We start from the raw sequence: 21,694 nt of genomic DNA, 5'->3' as shown, positions 1-21,694 counted from the left end.
TAGCATATCAGCTATTCACTAAAAATTAATTAGTGGGCCTTTATGTAGGCACAAATCTTGCCATGTATGATCCAGCTGAGAACAAGTGTACACCCGAATGGATATTAAAAACACCATATTTTAACTTGAGCCAAAGCAAAGACTGTGTGCAGTGATTTTTCTGCATGGTTGGTGCAAAATACAGATTGAAACGTGTTTTTCCTAATGTCTCTTTTATCTTCTTGTGCTTTCCTGGGTGCACAGCGTCAGCGATGGTTGGTATTTCATATTTTACTAACGGTATTTAAAGCATTTACAGTTGAAATGTGCATGTGTTTGTCTTGTGTTTCTATTTTTATGTATATTTGATAATGTTTAAAAATTTTAGGATTTATGTTTTATTTATTGTACTCTGAGTCAGAGCCATTTTCATTTTTAGGGGCCTACAATCTCTAATTTAGGAACACTGATGGTCGTTTTCTTTACTCTGTCTTGCCAGGTGCTCATACTCAGCCTTTGTTTTCACTGCTGTTTGTTTTCCATGTGTACTTGTGAAATCTCCAGTTGTCATTATCAGATTGTCACTAGTGAAATGGTTTAAGCAAAACCTTTAGTACAGAGATTGTGTTAGTACAGTCACATTTGAGAGTAAGTCTCTGTTTGGACATAATGATTTAAAACTTTTCAAGGAGCAGAAGCAGCTGTGCTAGTCTCAACAGCTGTTAGACACAGCCTGTGAGGAAGGTGGGAGCACAGAACATGTAACATGCTCTGGAAATCCAATCCATGAGAAACATGGAAGAGAAATGTGAGCCTCTCTTCTTTTCTGAAATGCAAAGTGAATGAATCTGTCATCTTTGCATTATGGAAGTACAACCTGTGTTTCAGTAATTATGTATTCCAATAAATCTGTAAAGGTAAGTTCTTTGCAGACACCTAACAAATAGTTCCAAGTAAAAGCTTCCTCCATGGGCTGTTGAATCCAGCTCTCCCTGCAGTGAGGGTGGCAGGCAGAGCTGTGTCAGCCTGGAGGGAGCAGCCCAGTCCAGACTCTCTTACCCTGTTTCTTTTGTGGAACATGTGAGGTGCCTCAGCACATACACCCCATGTGCAGAAAAGCTGTCCTGATCTAGCCTTGTGCTGGAGGTGATTTGGGAACAAAGTGCGAGAGGAGAGCACAGCACAGAAGAGGCACTGGAGAATAAACTCTTGAGTAGTGGGTGCTTTTCCTTTGCATCCTGCATTCTGAACTTCATGAGATCAGATAAAGTTCCCTGGCCTCTAGGGGAACACTTATATTTTTAAACTTCAGCAAGGATCCAAATTTCACAGTTAAGCTTTCTATTCCATTTCTCAGTCCAATCTCTGCTGATCTTTTTGGAGAGCTTAAAACTCAAACATGTGCCGAGATGTGACTTTTACAGCTCAGGCCTCTCTCTGATGACTGTCCAACCTCCTGTTTCCCTGCACCCTTATGCTGAAACATATTTTCATCTTTTTTTGACTGTATCCAGACATTAATAAAACTAATGTCTACTTTCCCAGAAATCTTGCAGTGAGGAGAAGTTTCCCTGGATCATGAATCATACCAGCAGCAGTTGCTATAATTTATTAAAATCTTAAGGTAGTTAATATCAGAAAGCTTCCAGGAGCTGCAAGCCATTCTCCCTGCATGCCCTGAAGCAGTCAGTAGGCTGACATCTTTCCATCTGAAATAAGTTATGCTCAGCCCTCTAAATACTGTTCTCAGAGATATGTAAATTTGTCATTGCTTCGTTGGGTTTGTGCTGACTTAAGCTCATTGAGTGAAGTCACTGTGAAGTGATAAGTGATTTAGCTTCTGAGCCATAAGGCTGACTTTGGCAAATTTATCTCCTGATAAAGTGCAAGTTCTTTGTGCTGTACTGCTTACTGGTTTTAACCAGAATAGCTCACATCTTTTTATCCCTGACACCAAAAAAAAAGGCTGGTTTTGGAAGAGGGATTGTTTCTGAGCTGTTTTGAGTGAAAACAAGCTTTGCTCCTCTCTTAAAGGCATCAATCACATCCCTTAGTACAATACCATTACTTAATAGGTAACTAAACCACTCAGTGCTTGTGTTAAAATACCTCTAAAGTAAAAAAGCTCCTTGAGGAGGACATGAACACAGGAAAGCAAGGCACAATGGAGATGCACACTTCATAACCCTTCTTGTTCCCTCTCCTGGCCAGTCCCATGGGGTGGCCTTTTTCAGCATTCCCTGAAAATCAGCAAATCAGAGAGATTTTTCTGAATGCATGCAGAGTTTCTGTTTCCTGAACCTTTGAAGTGCAGGAAGCCATAGCACACCTGGGTTTTAATGAACAGGCAGAGTTATGCTAAGAAAACACATTATTAAAAGCTGAAGGGTCTGAATTTCACAAGGCAAAATACTTTAAGTGCTGTATATTAAAATTAGTGATGTATTTTATCTATATAGATAGATATAAACTATAATGTTTACCAAGAAGCTGACTCTATATGTCATTAAAAAGAATTGCCTAACACATTAGTCAAGTTTATTAGGGGGGAAAAAAAAAATCATAATTTGTAATCTGTGTCATTGCAACTGATTTCATTACTATTACAGCTGTGGAGTTAAAAGCTGGTGTGTGCTATTCTGAAATGATCAGAGAGCAGCTTCCCCTGGGAAGGAGAGCACTGGGGAGCCTTGTGCAGCTCAGGGTAGATATGAACTGCAGTACTAAAAGCACATGTGGCACTCAGTGTTCTGCACCACTGTGAGAACAATTGCCTGCATCAGCAACAGTTCTGCTCTGCATGGAAAGGAGAATCTACTCCTACAGCCCTCCTGTACTTACTTGATTGCAGCTGATTGGATTTGATTTTTTAATTATGTGTTTGCCAAAGTATAGTTTTGGAGATTCCAAAAATTAACTAAGAATTTGGAGTTATGTTGCTGAACCTGAAGGGTTAGGAATAGTGACGGCTGTGGGAAATCTGAAATCTGTGCCTTCCTCATCTTTGGAAATTGCAATCACTTTGCCAGGAAGTCTTCTGGATGGAGATATTCTGATTAATTTTTTCCCTTTTGAGGACTGCAATTAATTTTTAGGAATATTGATTTAGACAAAACAATTCCTCTGTTTATACTCCTGTGGACTTCATGTCCTCTGCTTAAATATCCAAGAGGAAAAAAAATCTAGATTTTACATTCCTTTAATGAAAGTAATGCCTAGCTGGACACCTGGATTGCTTTGATGTTCTCTCTATGCTGTTGGGCCTTTTGGCCTTGTGGTTGTCATGGAAGTTTGAGCCTGCTTGGAACTGCAGAATCTGATATTGATGGTTGTGGGTTTGGTGTGGCTCAGAAGTGACCATGAAATGCCTTGTCCCTTTTACAGAATGTGCATGAGCCATTGCTCTCAGGAGTGCAGCTGGTAACAGCACCTGGCAACCACAGCACTGATTTCTTTTAGGATAGGCAATAATTCATTTTGGTAACAAAGTTAAAAAGGCTTTCTAATAATTATGGTCCATAAAGAGCAGCAATCTGTGAGCGGATTAACACTGATCACATTGCAAATGTGTGGAAATGTAATTGTTTTAAATGCAAAATACCACAGTTTGAGAAGGACTAAACAGAGGTGAGGGGAAGTGGCTGGAATGAAGCTGCAGAAGGAAAGGTCAAGGAGGCCACAGTTCTTCAAGAAAGTGGAAATGGTTCTAAGTCAAGTCATAGCAAACACAAGCAAAGTGCTAAGTGACAAAATATCAGTTTGTGTGGGAAAAAACTTGACATGCTCAACATAAGAGCAGTGAGATGAGCGTACTTCCAAAATGCATCATCTGATTTACTCTTCACTTGCTGGGAAAAGGGCAAAGGGAAAAGGGAAAAGTTAAGCACTGTAAAAATAAGATAAAAATAAGAGTGGGCAGGACAGGAATGGGATGGATGTTCAGTGAAGGCTCTGGCTGGCTCAGGATGAAGGTCTCTGTTCTTGTCAAACCAGTTGTTGGTGATGTTCTGCTGCTGGAGCTCATTGAGCATCCTCAGCTTGAAGCACCAACAGCAATCCTTTGTTGCTGTATCCCTTTACAAGCTCAAAACTGGAAGGAGCCTTGAGATACTTCAGAAGTTGAACATCCTAGGCACACTGTAACTGCAGGGTTTAAAATGTAACAGGTTAGACACTAGGGCTAATTTCTCTGAATTTTCCTTCTGGGTAAGCAGTCCTCTGACTGCAGTTGCATGAATTAATTTACCCTTTGGGTAAATGAACACTGCCTGTAACAGGATGTGTTTCACTTGGAATTTCAGCTACTGTTTGCTTGAACAATCTTCTGCATTGAATGTTCTTCCTTTTAATCCTTTGGAAAATGCAGATAAAAAAAAAAAAAAAACAAATCTTACATAACACTAGTGAGCCTTGCTGTGTCACCCAGTCAGAACAAACTGGGTAACTCAGTTGGGGAGTGTTTCCACCACAGTGCTGTTACTTGCTCAGCATATCATGGTATGGATCTGCCTTTAGGAAAATGCAGCTTTTACTTGGAAATTCTCAGACCATTAAATAGCTATTGCCAGGAGGTTTGTTCTGTTTCTCCACATTATTCTCCTGATAGCAGTAGCTGGCAGTGTTATTAGATATTCATACACTTTTCAAATGCTAACGTGTGACTTGAATTTGTTTGAATTAAGCTGGTTTGACACAGGATTTATCTTCTAAACCCAAAAGTTACATTCTTGAGGTACTACTCTGCATGTGAGGGAAAGACTTGAGGTTGTGCCTAATCCCCACACAGATGGTTTTACAAAGAGATATATCTTGTTTACAAGATATTTTCTTGATGAAAGGACCTGTTATTGATTTCATAGCACACAGTCAGCACTCTCTCACTGAACAGAGCGCTGCCACAGCTGCCACTGGAGTCGATGTTCTCATGGCACTTCTAGTCAGAGCCCCGTTTCCAATTGCTTAAACCTTCAAAGTACTTTCACCCAAGAGACTGAAATTTTCTTGACTCCAAGATGACTTTTGAGGGTCAAGCCACAATTATTCAGCTTCTCTTCATGTAAAAAGAGAAATGAAAATAAGAGTATTTTGCCTGTATTAAAAGTGCAGTTGTTACTTTAGGACTGGTGTGAACTAAGTACCTTTAGCAAGCCAAGCATTATAAAAGCGTACAAAAAAAAAGTATTTCTAGAATTAATTTCTTTTCCATAGAGGAGGTGATAGCATCCAGTTTATAATCTTTTTAGTGTTTCTACTAATAAAATGAATATGAGTAAACTCAGGAATCTTGGTCTGAACTTTTAAAGCAACTCATTGCACTTTCAAAATACCCCTCTATTTTGTTTTTTTTTTTTACTGGGTTACATGCCTTTAAAATGCACAGTTTTTTCATTTGCAGTAGAGCAAGTATGATTTTATGTGCCTTTTTCATGAAGCTCAGATGGCAGTGGGCAGTAAAGCCCTGTCAATTTAAGTGCACTGGGAGGAATTCAGAGCATCCCCCTGAGGTGGGGTAGTCAGCATATTTTGTCAGGCTGCTCTTAGGGCACCACAGAACATTGGAGACATTTTGTATCAGTAACAATGTCCATGTCATACCTGTATTTTTCAATATAAATGTTCTTGAATTTTACTCAGGGACGACATAGTAGAGTCAAACTTGTTTGGATTTCTGTCGACCTATGTACAAGAATATTCAGTATTTTTATTCTATAGTATTTTCTTCACTTTGTGTGCACACTGTAGCTATGCTGTTGTACGGCGAGTTAACCACTAAGACTTATGAAAAAGTGGCTGACTAAATAATGTAAATGTTTGTGAATTCAGGCTGAAGTACTGAAGCAGTTTGTCTGCCTAAAGATATGCTTGGATTTAAATGTTTTTACAAGGAGCATAATCCTCCAGAACTCACTTGGCTCTTTACTAATGATGTCTTGTTTCATTGCAGGAGGGGTTCAAAATGGGATTAACTCTTGAAGGCACAGTATTCTGTCTTGACCCACTAGACAGCAGGTGCTGATGCCAAGAAAGTCAATGTGAAGTTCCTCCACAGTGGGTTTTTTTTTATTTCTGAACATGTACTCACAGATACTATCCATGTGCCAAAAAATTGCTTTTTTTGAACATGTAAACTCTTGTGAGGCTTGCTTCTGTAAAAATCCAACTTATTTCCAGTCTTTCCCTGTACAAATGTAAAAAGTTGTATTTGTTTATGAATTATGGATTAAATTAGGCTGTTGTGTTTCTTTCTGTCACATTTTGGCCCGAGTTTACTATGCTTTATGACTATTAGCTTGGAGAAGTTCTTCAGCAAGGTCACACATACCTCTCTGTGTCTCTGTCTCTCTCTGTCTCTCTCTGTCTCTCTCTGAAAATGTCCAGGCATGAATTTTACATAATATTTTACCTGGCATTTCAAATTATGCTTTTTGAAATTATGCTTTTAAGACATTATTTAATATTCAAACAGTAAAATTATTAATATCTACTACAAAAATTATCTACTACAAAAATTTCAATTTGCAGTGAAAAAAGCATAAAATACTAACCATAACTATATGCTTCAAAAGTAAATCTGGATGCAGTGTGATTGATTTCCATCTCTGTGTGTGGTTACTGTCCTGTACATATGTTGTCATTGGTTTATACAATCCAGATTTTAGGTCCTTCATTCATGTTTTTGAAACTAACAAAGTTGTTAGTCTGCTAATTAGTGCTTAATGAGCCTAGAAGAACTGCTAAACTGCAGAATGGCAAAGCAACCGCCCTTTGCTTTGATATTTTATAGCTGAAGTGTAAAGTACCTTGGAATCCTTTACATGCTAGCCATAACTTAAAAGGAAGATTATGGTATTGCATTTACTTAGGGACTTGTGTAATTTTGTTTATAAGCAGGCACTGGGCTCAGTTCTGTAATTACTTTCAACACCTGAGTGATTAGAACCAGGCTCTGTTGAGTATAATTCCTTTTACTCTGTTCTTTAGTGTTCCATGTCTTTAATTTTGAGGCTTTCTGCGAAGAATTGACTATAAGTAAGTCCTTTGTACCCACTGGTTGTTCATGTTAGAGAAATACCTGCACACCAAAATTCTCAGCTGCTGGTGAAATGAATGCTGACATGTCTATGCATTTTCTTCATTTATCTTTCTCATAAGCAATAAAACACCATCTTAAACCTATCTCAGAAAATTACTATATTGAGTTCAATTCAAAAACTTTCAAACTTCTAGTGTTTTCCCTTCAAAACATACAAATGTGGAAAAAAAACCCACCCCCAAAAATTTTCAGGTTATTTTTTTTTATGAGAGGTTTTTTTTGGTGACACTTATGGTTTTGTCCTTAACAGTCACACTTTACACCAAAACCACATTTTTCAATTTTGTCACATATATTTTTATGCCTTGTTCAACAAAGTACTTGTGCATGTACTTTTGGAGTCCAGTAAAAGAATGGGACTATTCCTTTGCTGGGTTTGACACATCCTCAGGTACCTTGCTGAACTGGGGCCTTAACATCCTACATTACATTTGTCTTCCTGTCTCTTATTCTGAGTTCATCATTCATATAGAGTATTATAGAGAAATATATATATAAAAATATATGAAATCACTAACAAATAGAATAGTATATGTTTCATAAAGAAAAGTCTTTATAATTTTGTTTGTCATATAGTATTTTTGAATTTGTATAATGAGGATGTTTAGTAGCCATAGCAATGGCCTTTTTTAACAAATAGAATTTGTATTTTTATTGTACTTTAAAAAGCTTTACATAATAAGCATCTATTTAGTGGTCATTTATTATCAATGGTAACACTAAGATAATATTTGCACATTTTAAGAAACCTTTTTCGTTACTGATTTTTATGATAGTTGACTGCAAATGGCATGGTTAAATCTTATATACCTGGTCAGTATATACAAAAATACCTAAATACTTCAATCAACACAACAGTGCGTTTTTAATTTTTATGTGATCCAATTGGAAACTGTATTTCTATGTAATCTCAAATGTCTGTTTAATTTTGCCTAAAATAAATGTTTTTAAATAAATTGCATCCTAGAACACAGTGTTCATTCACTAAAATGCCCAGATGGAAGGTTGGGTGGGGAGATGCTTAAATATTGGGCTGGACCTGCCACAAAGGAGGGTTTAGTGCTGGAACAGGTCAAAAGTCACCTTTGGAAAGGATCAGATTGCAGATGATCTCAGATGGGTAGAATGACTCCAATCCCTTTTATTACTGAATTTGGGCTAATCTACAATCAGCAGAGAAAAATCTTGTTCTACATGCAGCTATATAATGCTGACAATTAGGGAGTAAGTAACTCTCTGCAGTGCTTCCTGGATTTAATTGACTTTTCTTTTTGCCTTTTTTTCCACCCATACTTCTCTCTATACTTGGCTGCTGGCTGACTATGTAAGGAGGGAAGGATATAAATGAAGTTTTCCTGAGCCTTAGAAAACAATCTCTATAACCCCGGTGTTTTAATGGCACAGGCTGCTGCAGATGGCATCAGTCCTTTTGAGAAAAGTGCTTATTGCAACAAAAATAAAATACCAGTGCAGCTTCATGCTCCCTGTTTTGTCAACACTTTTTCCTTTCTTTTGGATGCCTTTTCTTTCCATTCCTGTTTTTTTCTTCTTTAATCTGTGATCATTCTGCTGGCCATGCTAACTGTGGCTGTATCACTTCTGGACATGTAATAGTAAATTTTGGTTCCACTTGGCTGCTCAGCAACTGTCCTGGCCTGTCATACCAAGCTATATTAGCACTTAGAAGCAGGATTTTTTTCTTTATATTCCTTTTTTTTCCTTTGATATGAACTGTTTTTTCTTCCTGGCTGCCTACTGTGGTATACCTGAGTAAATGAGCTGCATAGGTTAGAATTCTGAAGTCAAACAGCTGAAATATGGTGAATTTGTGTTTTCATTTTTTAACCTTTGATAAATCACTGAGCACCATCACAGGATGTTCTTGGCCTAACTCATCTTTACTTCCAACAAGTGGCTCTTGCCCTTCCATGTGACATGGGATTTGTGCTAAACATAACTGATAAAACCAAATTTAAAAAAACTGATAAAACTGATCAAATTGCTCAAATAGGTAGAGACCAAATCCTTCATGTGGTGAAAGGAATTATATTCCATTCTGGCTTCAGAGACGGAAAGGAAGAAAAGAAGGAGAAATTCTGTCACTTGCAGAAGTGTGGTTGTGTAATCCCAGAGGTGATTGAATGTGCCAAGGAATGGGGCTGCCTCTGAGACCTCATTATGATGATTAATTTTCAATTTGTGGAACTAAGTATGGTCTCATTCTCACCAAGCAACTCTGCTTCACAAAAAGAGTCCCTTCTGCAAAGGAGACTCTCACTGCCTGAGAAATGTCTCCTTAAACACACAGAGCCCCTGTCTGCACTGTATCTCATTTGTCACTAGAGGTTGTCACCCTTTGGACACCCTCTCAAGACAGGAGATGTGTTAAGAATTGCAGGCAAGCTCTCAGATTCCTTATTTTCACACTTTGGGGTTTTGTTGTTGCATTTTAAAATTAGAAGATGCAGAAGTCACACGTAAAAACCCTCAGAATAATTGTCCATATGTTCTAAAATGCAACTGAAAATGCCTACTGTTAGGTGTTAGGTGAGCTTTGGTACTTCAATAGCCTGCTTTTCCCCCTTTCTTTTTTAGGCAAATTCTTAATGAGAGACTGAGGCATGAGTTACGCTGTGAGCTGGTGAAAAGTACTGGTGAGCAGTTGTCATAAATGAAATGGAGACCAGGACTTTAAATATCTGGGTTTGTTCAGTTATTTCAGAAGGGTAAGGCAGTGTTTTGTCTGAGGAAAAGCCTGATATTTGTAATACCTGCTGCCTTCCTGGGATGCTTTGGCATTCAGCCAGTGGTGGTACATAAAGAAACTGCACATTTATTTATTCATCAGACCAAAACACTTTCTGCAAGTATAAGATGTGGTGGAAATTGTGGAGTGAATATGTTATTTATGTGTGTGATGAGTTAAAGCTTTCCAAACATATGAATATGCAATTTAATTTTTGTTTTTAAGAAATTTCCTAAGAATTTAATTTCTATATTGTTGGGGATAATAAACCCTGCAGGTTAAGTCTCCTAAAGTGGATTCTGGAATGGACTGAACTTATTTTAAGTTTTGTATGAATGACAGTAACCAAAGTCAGCAGATTTCAGCCTTTAGACTCCTTTTTTCTTTTCTTTTTTTTTCCCCCTCACATTTTCCACTGTTTATTTCAGCAGAGCTGATGCATGACAATAAACATTAATAAGTAGCAGAAACAGATTAGGAAGGAAGTATAGAAGAAAATCAAAAGAGAACAAAATATCATCTTGTGCCAGCATTAGGCAGTTCAGTCACGTTGCATTTTTTTTTGTGGAACTTAACTGATGCGAGAACTTCTCTCGTTATGCCCCATCACTTTCTCTGCCTATCTCAGGGTTGCACGAGGGCTGCCAAGAAGCAGATTTGCCATGTCTGCAGTCCCCAAGAACTGCTCTTGGAGTTGTTGGAGTGTGCCAGAAGCAATGAATATTGCCTCACACAGAGTAGGTAGTCACAGTGAGCCACGATGCTGCCTGCTGCAAGCTCCAGTTTCCATGCAATTATCCTAATTTCTGGTAGTTTGTACCTTATTAAAACCTGGTTGTGAATCTGACAAAGGCTTCCAAAAGGAAGCTGTTCTAAGCCATGACAAGGTTCTTTAGCTAATTGCCTTTATTCTAATATTAATTGGAAGGCATCACAGTTATCCATGTTTTCTAAATGCCTGTTAATAAAACCTTTATATAAATTAATCTCCTTATGAAAACTTTCCCAAAAGAGGAGTTTTAGAATAGACCCTTTAGAATTTTTATCGATTCCGTTTGCTTTGCAACTTCATGCTACACACAAGCTTCTCTGACCAAAAAGAAACTCAGAAATTCTGTTCAACTTGAGTACTTCTGAAAGCTACCTCTGGTTTTACCATGTGTGACATTTAAATTGCGGCGAGTTTTATTTCTTTTGTGATTGTATTCTGTAAGCATTTTATTCAGTAAACACAAGATGCTTTTTGAAGCTTCTGCACCATATTAGAAATGAAATATTTAGAGCATGTTTCACTGAAAGGAACTGAATGAGTTCTCTAGGGATCTGGTTTGCTTCGGATAATTATTGCCCATTTTAAATATTTTGGTGTTCTTGTATTTTGGGTTTTTTTTTAAAGGAGCTTCATTGTTTTCAAATAAAGCAATCCTTGACAGTGAAAAGACAGAAGATCCTTAGTCTGTGCACTGCAATAGGATAAGGCTCTAAAGGTAATATGGTTCTTGGTAGGGGGGAAGCAGCAAAACCTACTTGAGGGGCCTGGATAGATTAAAAATCTGAGATTTTTTTTTCTCTTTGTCATTAATGTTTAGAGTATGTTAGAACATTATCACTCATTTCCATACTTTGCTATTGTTTTCGTAGTGAAAGAGAGCCACCATAATGGCAGATTAAAGTCACCTGCAGTGTAAACAATGCAAGAATGGGTTTCTCCCATTTTTGCAACCTTATAAGTTATGAAAAAGCCAGAATAAATCTAAGTTTATGAAACTCTTCAACTCTGTAAAATAGTAACATGATCTCATATAATTTGTGATTGATAAATCTGGGATGCAAAATAAGCAACTGCACTTGGCAATAAAGGTGAGAGTTTTCTAGGTGAGTGAGTGAGTGAGTGAGTGATTGTACAGGAGCATGGAAATGCACTGTGGGATTGCTTGTGTGACTGAATTCATGAGTCAGGCTGTATTTATGTAGCTTAGATGATGATCTGCCATACTGCTGCTGAGAAGAAAAAAAAAATTAACAAAAAAAATTAAAACACTTGATGCTGTTTCCAGATTTTGAGTCAGAGTGTCTCCTGATGAAAAGTGTTGATGTTGACTTTACAAACTCTTTGTCTGTTTTCACATCTCTAAGGTTTTAGTGAGTCTGCGCTAAAATCTGTCCCCCAGGGTGTGAAGGATTTTTAGCACTCACTGTGTGTATTTTGATAGAACCTGTAGATTTCTGTAATATTTGATGTGAACAAGGCTATGATCTGTGTTGTCACAGTTGTGTGCTGTGCTAACATGGCAAAGGTTTGATGTATGAAATTTGGAGTAGTATAATCTCATAGATTTTACTATTTATTAGCCCTTTTAAAAGTAGGTATTTTAAAAGAATGGAATCTTATTTAAATGTCTGAAACATGTGACTAGAGAGCTAAGTAAACAAGATAAATTGTCTCTTGGCACTCTAATAAATAAACCACTAAGGCCATTAAAGCTACATGAGTCATAGAGCCATAATGAATTTACTTGAAACTTAGGAAAATAGCAATTTGTTTTCTCAGGACCACTGATTCAGTCTCTCACAGACCTCCCTGGCTAAAGGGTTGAATGCCAAAGGGGAAAAATCCCACACAATATTCTAAGCAATATTTGATTCCAGTGCAGGGGGCATCCTGAATCTTGCTGTGTGCTCATAAGCAAACTGTTACAGTGAGAAAAGGTTCAGGGAAGCAGTGAGAAAATATATAAAATATATTTTTTATATATAAAAATATATATAAAATTAGAAAGTTAGTGTGAGTTTATCAGCAGGAAAAACCTGAATTTGCATGACACAGACCACAGAAAACTTTCACATGATGCTTAACTGCTCTGAAAAGCTATTTTTAGACCATCTGTGAATGTATAGCTGATGCAGAAAATGCTACTGAGCAATATCTATCAAGGGCCTAAAACTACTGTGCTGCAGATGGCTTTCATTTTTCAGAAAAAATGTGTGGACAAGCTGTTCACAATATTTCAAATGGTATTTGCTCATTGATCTCTTCACACTGGAGTGGGAATGCTGCACACATGCAAAACAGGGGCACTGCAAGCTTTCCTTCCAGAGACTGATGCTTCCAAAGGTCCCCCTGGAGTCAGGAGGGGGCAGTTTGGGGTGGCTGAATGGGGATTTGCTCCAGACCCTGCAGCTGCTGCTGAACAGGAATACAGATTAACAGAGCTGACAGAGTTTGTGGAAATGTCAAGTCAATCTCCATCAGGATTTCAAGCACAAGGAAAATGGGTGCAGAAAGACATTGAGTGTGCTCCAGACATTGGCCCCTCTCTCAGCTGTCACAAAACAGAGAACATTTAAAACTTGCTTTTTCTCAGCCTGAGGGGGAACCCATGGTAAAAGGTACCTTCAAATACATTCTGGCAGAATTTTTATTAAATAGGGACACATTCTGACTCCCCAAATTTGATTAAAAAGCAACAAAACAATAAGCAAGAGAGAGTAATGAAATGTAAAAAAAATGCATCGTCCCTATGTTTTATAAATGTAAGCTCTTATGTGCAAGCCCATAGAGTATTCTAGATTCTATTTGTTTGAATACTACTTATCTTTCTTATAATTGCTTAGGTTTTATGAATTCATTTTTATTTTTCCACAGTTTCAGTCTTCCTAGAGAACTGTCTGGAAAGCTGTGAAATATGTAGTGGGTGTATATCTCAACATTCTGACATTTCTGCTTAGAAATAGTGGCAAGATTTTTTTTCCTTAAAACCTAACCTCCAGCCTTCCTCCTGGGAATCACAAATTGCATGTTGGTGTTTCAAAGGGCAAATAAGCCTCCAAGAAAAGTTTTAAAAAAAAATCTCCCTGTGGTTGGCCCCAAGAAGCCTGCTGTTTTCCAGGAATGCTGGATTAGTTTGTGATCTACAGCTCCCTGTTTCCTTACAGTGGTGCTTTTTCCCACCCCCACCTTATGCAACAGCATCACACGACTTGAGCTCTGACTAAGCTGATCTAAGGTTACGCTCCTGGAAAGCAGCACTTGAGGACACTGCCAGGAGAGCACAGCAGGGGTTTGTGAGGAGTTTGTTCCTGTGGGCACCCAGGGAAACAAGTTCTGTGCATACTAAGACCTGAGCAAAGGCAGGGAAAATTCAAGATGTAGTAATGCCTCAGACACTTTTTTAAGGGTAATGTTGGTACAATCCTGTAGTCTACCTTTTTTATCCAACCAGCTAGTGACTTGTTTTTATTCTGGTGTTACAGTTTTTGTCCCATTAGTGCATAAGTACATGGTGGAAAAACTTTGCCAAATTTAGAAAGCAGGCAAACAATGCCCTATCTTTATTTTATAAAAATAATTTCTCACTAAAATTCTTGCATGCTGCCCTGAGATTGTTTTCTATAAACTGCCTTTTCAAAGCTGTTTTGTTAAGGGAAACTGGTTACCTTCCAGTTGTACTGCTATGTTGGATGTTTCCCAGTTTTTGTACCACAGTAGGTATGTTGAGATAGAAACAGAAAAATGCTTCCATATCTTTTTCAATCTCTTGGTGTCATTGGATGTCAGGCCATTCCTTTATGTTCATAGTGAGATTTAGACAGAAATAAGATTTTATGTATAAATTGTATCTTTTTATTATATTGTTATTTATTATATTGTTCCACTGCTCTGGATTCCTCTCTTCTCTTTCAGCCCTCCTCTTCCTCACCCCAGCAGTCCCTGTGCCCACACCAGAATCATATTTACATAGTCACAGCCACATTCATTAATCTGGGCTCTTGAACAGAGTTTACAGGACTTAAAGGAAATTTAAAGGAAACTTAAAGGATTTAAAGGAAATCCTGTCCTGAATCCCATTTGATAGGCCTTAGTTGGGTTGGATTTTTTTCCCCTCAAGCTTAAATTGGTTCCTGTGGAGTGTCTGCTGAGAGGGAAACCAAGTTTCCAAACAGCATTGCTGTAGGACTTGTTTGAAGCCTTGTTTGAGCGTTTTAACCTCATGAAAAGCAGACTAGATACTTCCAATGAATCAGTCCCAGTTCCCATTAAAGTCTGTCTGGAAGGACTTTCTTTGTGTGGCTGCCATCATGGTCCTCAGCAGTTCATTTGCTGAGGAGATGCTGCTTGAGGCCAGGCCAAATGTTCTCCTGATTTCCACAGGGCTGTCTCAGGACCAGTCTGTGGCTATGGCCAATTGAATACACATGGAAAAGTGAATTGCTGCCCCACAGACTTGGCTGCCTCCACCATCCCAGCTCTGCCACCCACACAATTCTTCATGACCAGTATTCCTGATAATCCTGTGGATTGCTGAAGGCCCATATGCCATGTCCTAAGAATTCCAGAAAAATTACCAACAGCGGTGCCTCCTCCAAATTTATGTATTAACTCAGGGTAAGACCGCCATCCAAGCAGACTGTAAAGCTTCCAGTTTAATCCCCAGCACTGACTGATGAATTAATTTCCACGTGAGCCACTGCCTCTGTCATGGCAGTCGCAATTCCTGGTAACTCCAGGACACTCAGGATCCCGTGCAAGTAGTTCTCAGACGGTTTTTTGTGGTCCAGGCTTTTGCACAATCTTCTTTTCTCTTCAGCTGCATTAGGTATAAGCAGCTTTTCTTGTGAGTCTTTGCGGTGTGGCCAGGGGCTCTCCTGACCTCTGCTGAGGGTAAAACACTCTTCAGTCAGCGCTGTCTCTGTGGAGAAAAGGGCTGTGTGTGCCACAGGGATGTCACCTGTCCCTGCACAGACTGCCAGGCCGGGCCAGGTCACGTTCCAACAGCTTTGTCAGCTCCCTGGAAGTTGTGGCTGGAGCTGGGGTCTGGCCAGTGTGGCTGGGCAAAGTGCAAGCACAGAGGCTGGCTGGAGAGAAGGTTGGGATGGGGACAAAAATGACAAGCTCTCACATTAGCAGCATGTTAGTGTAATTAATAGGGAGAGGCACAGGAAAGACTTGCAGCTGAGGACAGTGCAGGGAAAGGCAGGAGGGAAAGCTGTACCATTCTGTTGTTCAATCGCTTTCCATCTTGTGTCAGCATTTTCAGCAGCTGCCAGAGAAGCACTGAACCGCATTCTGTGCGAGGTTATATGTGCACAGCACAGAGATGTTGGACTTCTGTAGCACTGGGGCATCCATCCTCTCTGCCTTCCCCGTTCTTGCTGCCTGACTTCACATCCAGTGACTGATGTGTTTAGAGCCAGTGCTTTCCTTCTCCACTCAGTCTGTGCGTCCAAATCAAGGAAATTTTAACTGCAAGGAACCCCTTGCTCAGAGGGATACAGATTTGTGGTGGTGAATGGGAGTATGTTTTTATGTGACCCTTTCATGGATTGTTAGGCATTTAATTTAATTGGTATTGTTTCACAATAGCTTTTATTGACAGAGTATAATAAATTTCAGTGTGACAGTGGTTCTCTCTGTGATTGTCCCATAGGTACCCTTAGATATTTGACAGATAATGTAGACACTTTGCTCCCCTAGCCTTGGCAGACATCTCCTCCCTGGAATAATTAGCAAACACATTTCTAATCCCATCTCCAGGAAATTTAGTTCGTTCTTGTTTTCCCTTTCTGAAAGAAAGAAAAAATAAGTATACATTTCATAATTATATAATGATCTCTGCGTATGTGAAATCACCCTGCAGTTTGGAAAAGAAAAAGAACCTTTTCCCTTTCTAAGAATATGGCAAGGCTGGCTTATCAACACTGTAAACTGCAGCTTGTCTTTAATCTTTTGGAAAAGCCCACAATATCACAGTAAGTAACCACATGAAATATGTGTAAGAGCTGTGGCCTTCCTTGCTGCCACATCAGTGATGCTGCAATCTACCAGCTTAGAAACTCTAATGACTTTATTTATGTACATACACACTTATATGCATTTCTTATTTGATACATAGCTTATGCCAACTTTTCTTTGTGGATATGAATAGATTAGGAGAAAATCAAAATATTTTTTATTTACTCTAGCATTTTCAATGAAGAACAAAGGGAATTTTGAGAGAAAGAGATCAAGGATGCAAAGTTCTTGCTACAGGTTGAGATGTGTTGTGGTAGATGTGTGACAGATGCTATTATTCTGAACTGGCTAACGCAGCCTTATATAGAACAAAAAAAAATATTACATATCAGGGAGTTACAGTGAAAGGGCAGTTGTGTCAAAATTAACACCACATTTTGAAAAGGTTTTGTTGGAAGGCAACTCAGTGCACTACACGACTAAAAGCTAGCTCATGTGCAGGATGTGTTCTCTCTTCCCCATATCTGTTTTCAGATACGTACATCCTAGTACCTAGGTTTTATCAGATAAATTGTTAACAGTAGGAAGAGTTGTTTGCTAATTTTCTCACTGAAATCATCCTGAGAATCTTGTGCTCCAAGGAGAGCCTGTGTTGTGGTAAATCAGGGGTGTGCCACAGGGAAGTGAGTACACTCCTCAGTGTGACTGAATGGTAAATTTGCCAGAACCAGCTTCTAAATGTACCATGTTGTAAGTCTTAGATCTCCTTAACTAAAGTTGTTCTTTCTGATTCACACAGGGCTGCCACTGAAAGGACAGAGTCATGGAGAAAAGAAAAGGGGGGAATGGCTGGTTAAGGAAAATAGGAAAATTACATGATTAAGATGTTACTCTTTCTTCAAATATACCCAGAACAAAGAGTTAAAAATTGCTCAGAAGGCTTTTTTATAATCTAATGGCATGACCATAATTTTAATTTTATCCTTTACTAATACATTTGATCTAGCCACAGAAGTATGTAGGTCATCTGCAGCCAGCATTTTCAAGGCAAAAAAGCCCAAACCATCAAAAGCGATGGAAGCGTTCCTTGGTGTTTTTTCTGTTGAGCTGAATTACTTTGCTCTGAGTTGATGTTTTAGCTGTCTTTAGATATCTACTTAGCAAACTTTAACCTAAGTTAATTTCATTAATACTTCTAGGCTGCAATGTTTTTTGGTCAGATATTGGAGAACTTTCTTACTTCTCATGATATCTGAACTCAGCTATGAGTAAAGCTTTCAGTGCGGTCACTGGTAATCTGACCTCCTTTCACATGACATGACCACAAACTGAACTCTGCAATGAAGATTTTACTTTTATCTGTGATCTGAAGTGATACCAAGTTTCCATTGTTTCTGGAAAAACTCAAATCCAAGCTAAACTCCAACATGCTCTGTGGTTTTGATCTAAGTCAGAACATGCAGTTTGCAAATCTCAGGCTGCTCTGCTAGGAAAACCTTGACAAGCATCTGCTTTGTTTTACTTACCAAAATACTAGATTATTTTAGTCACTGCCCAAGCTTTTGGGACACCAGGGGAGTCAAATCAGGCCTGTCCCTTTTCTGTGCTCTTTTAGCAGCTTGGCAGAGAGAGAGGCTCATACTGAATTGGTCATCATTCACTCTATGGCCATGCCACAACAGCAGTGATTAGTTATTTTTTGGGATGTCCCATCCTACCTAAACACACAGCAAGAGGCTGAAGAGGGCTGAGATACCTCCACATGAAAGCAGACCACAGAAACCCTTCCAAACCAGACAGGTGCCACAGACTGGCCTCCAATAACTGCAAACAGAAATAACCTCAGAAATAACCTCAGAAATAACCTCAGAAATACCTCAGAAATAACCGTGTCTCAGCTGAGCAGGAAGGGTTTCATCTCCCTGTGGCATTGCCAGGGTGGGAGGCCCTGCAGGACCTGGCCATGGCACATACAGAAAACCCGGGTGGCTTTGTGTTAGTGGGGAGTGCAGCAGTGCTCGAAGGCAAAGGGGAATTTAGGGGAAGCAAAGGGGGATGAGGGGAGATGTCAGCTTCTCTGGCTCCTGATCTCTGCAGGGTAGCATGGAGTGTGTCCCCTGGGGAGTTACAGTGATGTCCTGTGGCTCAGCAGGACTGCACCGAGTGCCTCAGGGGATGTTGGGAAGGAGCAATGTCCTTCCTCATCCAGGTTTGCTAACGCTGCAATGATGGGGTTTGTTGGTGGGTCGAGTTGGCATTTGGGTTGGGTTTTCTGTTTTAACAGATGAGGAAGTGATCTTCCCATGGGATAAGGAGTGAAGAAATCTAAAGGGAGGAGAGTTGGGCAAGAATGTTTCCTTTATGGGAAGGGAGGACAGAAAGGAAGAAAGATGAGTTGGAAAAGACAGCTAGGAAGAGCTCTGGGAAAAACCTCTAATCTATAGATCTCACTACAGCTATAAAGAAAATAATTCAAACCACTTGCTCTTAAACAAGGAAATTTAAATCCTTTTAAAGACAACAGCCTTTGGAGTTAGAAAAAATATATAATGAAAGAAAAAGGTGTCATAATAAGATATCTTATGATTTTATGCTGTTTTAAAATACTTGTGCTTCCTGACATTATTTTATTGCAGATGGAACAAGAATTAGTTAGAAATACTCCTATCAGAAGAGTCCACTATGGAATCCTGGCTCTTTCAAGACACTGAAACATCTGTAGGCTACTTTGTCCTACTACTTTAAAGTGTGGGTATAAAATCCCAGTAATGTGTGAGCAGAGTGCAGCTTATTTTGACACTGAAACTCTCTTGCAGGCTCAGTAAGAAGCTGCACAGTTGTGAACAGCAGGGAAAGTTATCATTTCAGCTTGCTAAAATCCTAAACTGACAGAGGATCTTCAGTCCAATTGTTTCTGTTTCTCTGGATGGATTGTCCATTTAATCCTGCTGTTGTACATCTCTGCAGTAAAGCATGTCACACAGCTGCAGTTTTAAACAATTACATTTACAGACCCCCAGTCCCAGCAGGAGCCTGCAGTGTTCCAGAGCAGCCTTTCCAAAGGATTGCCTGGTGAAATGCTAACCATGGGGTAGTCAATTTGACTTCTGCCACATGCAGATGGCTCTTGTTGTGTGGTTTCCTTTGCTGCAGCAGCACCCTGTGTCAAGGTGACACTGCACCAAACTACCACATGAAAAAATGTAGTGATGTGCTGATCAGCTTCTTCTATTTGGATGTTAGTTGATTTTTATTTTATTGATGTCCTTGGGGAAAATCCAGTGTGTTTTTTCTCAGACTGCTTTGGATCTAAAACTAATATTGCCACAGATTATTAAATTATCTGGGCACATCTGCTGTTTCCATCTGTTAAGAGAAAGTGCAACTTCCTGCTTTTATTTTATATGTGTCATTATGTGGTTCAGTCTGAAAATTTTCTATCTGGAAAAGTCCTTATGTTACAAACCTGAGACTTGAAAATTTACCATCATTAAAAGACATCTCTTTAAGGTGTGACCCCACTCAGATATCCTTACTGTGTAGATTGATTTTTTTCTATGTTTTTCCAGTGGTTTTCTCAGGATTCAGTCAGAATTTAGAATCCAAATTCCACAGAAATTCAGTGGAAAATACCAGATTGTGCAATATTGGTGATGGAGAGAGACAGGGACAACTGACTGGTGATCAGAATCCAAATTTACTGTGGGCTACATATGTTTATATACCATTCTAGGAAGGCTAGTAATTTTTTACTGCAATGATTAGGTTAAACATCATACAAACTTACACATTTTTGCAGCATCTCTTCTACTTGATTCAATCTTCTTCCCTGTTGCCAGTCTGATTCAATCTTCTTGCAATCTTCAAAGCCCTTTTTGTTCTTGCCTGATTACCAAATCTCTTATGCTAATCAGGTCCCAAGTACTTTCTGACTTTGCAATTGCGTAACTAAGTTTAGGTGGGGCAGTGGAGAGACAGAGGTGCAACTTAGAGATCTGCAGGAAGATATTTGTGTATTTATACTCAACATTTGTGGGTACTTTGAGCCATTTGAACCCTTTCAGTCCTTGCCTGACCCCTAGATTTAATCTGACTGCCTCAAGGACTGGTTTGTGCATCCTCCTGCTATGATCAGCCTTTTCCCTGGGTGCTCTGGTCTGGGGATTTAGCCACATCCAGTGACTGCAGGCACACAGCCCGTGCCAGGCCCTCCAAGGAAATGCTTGGATGAGCTGTTTGGGCCATCTTCTTCCATGCCTGGACAGAGGGAATTGAAGCCTGAACGGAATCCTTTGATTTGTACAAAAGCTTTGAGTTTCTCTTGGTTTTGTTTTTTTTCAATGATTCAGGATTTGAAGGCTCCCCTAGACCTGCTGGAGGTGATGTCAACTCTTCTGTACCTGATCATGCTTTCCCACCAGGGAAACAAAAATAAAAATAAATAGTAAAAAAGTAAAGAATACAGCTGGAAGAAGACAGACCTGGACACTTAGATTTTTTTGAGGGAAAGCTTCAGTAAACAAGGCATCTGCAGTAAGCAGTCTTCTAAAACCCAGCCTTACTGGGTGTCATGGTGCCAAGTGTTGGGTTTTCCTGATGGTACCAAAGGAGATAGGAGTTATTTATTTGCTTTTAATCCAAGCTGAGTAAAGGGTCCTTTTCTATCTGTTTTGGTAAATAGTGGATTTCCTCACTGTTGTGAGGAGAGATGGAGTATTATGCCACAAATCAAATTACTGAGGTGTGATTGAAAAACCAGCACTGCCACTCATCTATACGTCTCATTAGAACCATAAACAAGATAATTAAGACCACCCTGCTGTTAAAAAAAAAATTAAAAAATAACAATGGCAACAGCTCATGGAGTTAAAAATAAAAAGAAGTGTAATGATAAAATAGTTACACTTAGAGATACTTTACCAGGTTTTCTTGATTTGGAGACCCGCAGAATAAAACTCCCCCATGATAATTCCCAATTTCTTTTCTCATGTAATTATTATCAGAGGCTTCAAGGAATTCTGTCTTCCATATATATTGTGAATCTTACTGTGTAAACTATTGTTTTAATGCACCTGTCATACTGTTTTATATCAGTATATCACTCACATCTCTTGTTCTACCAATACCTGATAGAGTCATTAAA

General features: G+C 39.1%; 1 protein-coding gene across 7 annotated transcripts in view; it reads left to right on the top strand.

Annotated features, from left to right (window-relative positions):
• Positions 1-21,694, top strand: part of GULP1 (GULP PTB domain containing engulfment adaptor 1) — a 185,977-nt gene that overhangs the window by 138,798 nt on the left and 25,485 nt on the right. For 2 of the 7 annotated variants that reach the window (XM_014259065.2, XM_005530327.3), the window contains one exon: positions 5,924-8,033. The exons of the other annotated variants lie outside the window; for them this stretch is intronic. In XM_014259065.2, the coding sequence (XP_014114540.1) occupies positions 5,924-5,995 (72 nt within the window). In that variant the 3' untranslated portion in view covers positions 5,996-8,033. Of the gene's footprint in view, positions 1-5,923; positions 8,034-21,694 lie in introns of those variants that run through there. 7 annotated transcript variants of the gene reach the window in all.

This window comes from Pseudopodoces humilis, chromosome 8 (genome assembly GCF_049639895.1).
Source record: "Pseudopodoces humilis isolate 2021_Gansu_Grassland_sample_001 chromosome 8, ASM4963989v1, whole genome shotgun sequence".
Lineage (NCBI taxonomy): Eukaryota > Metazoa > Chordata > Aves > Passeriformes > Paridae > Pseudopodoces > Pseudopodoces humilis.
The sequence above is the reverse complement of the archived record's forward strand: the minus strand, read 5'-3'. Positions and strand labels throughout refer to the sequence as shown.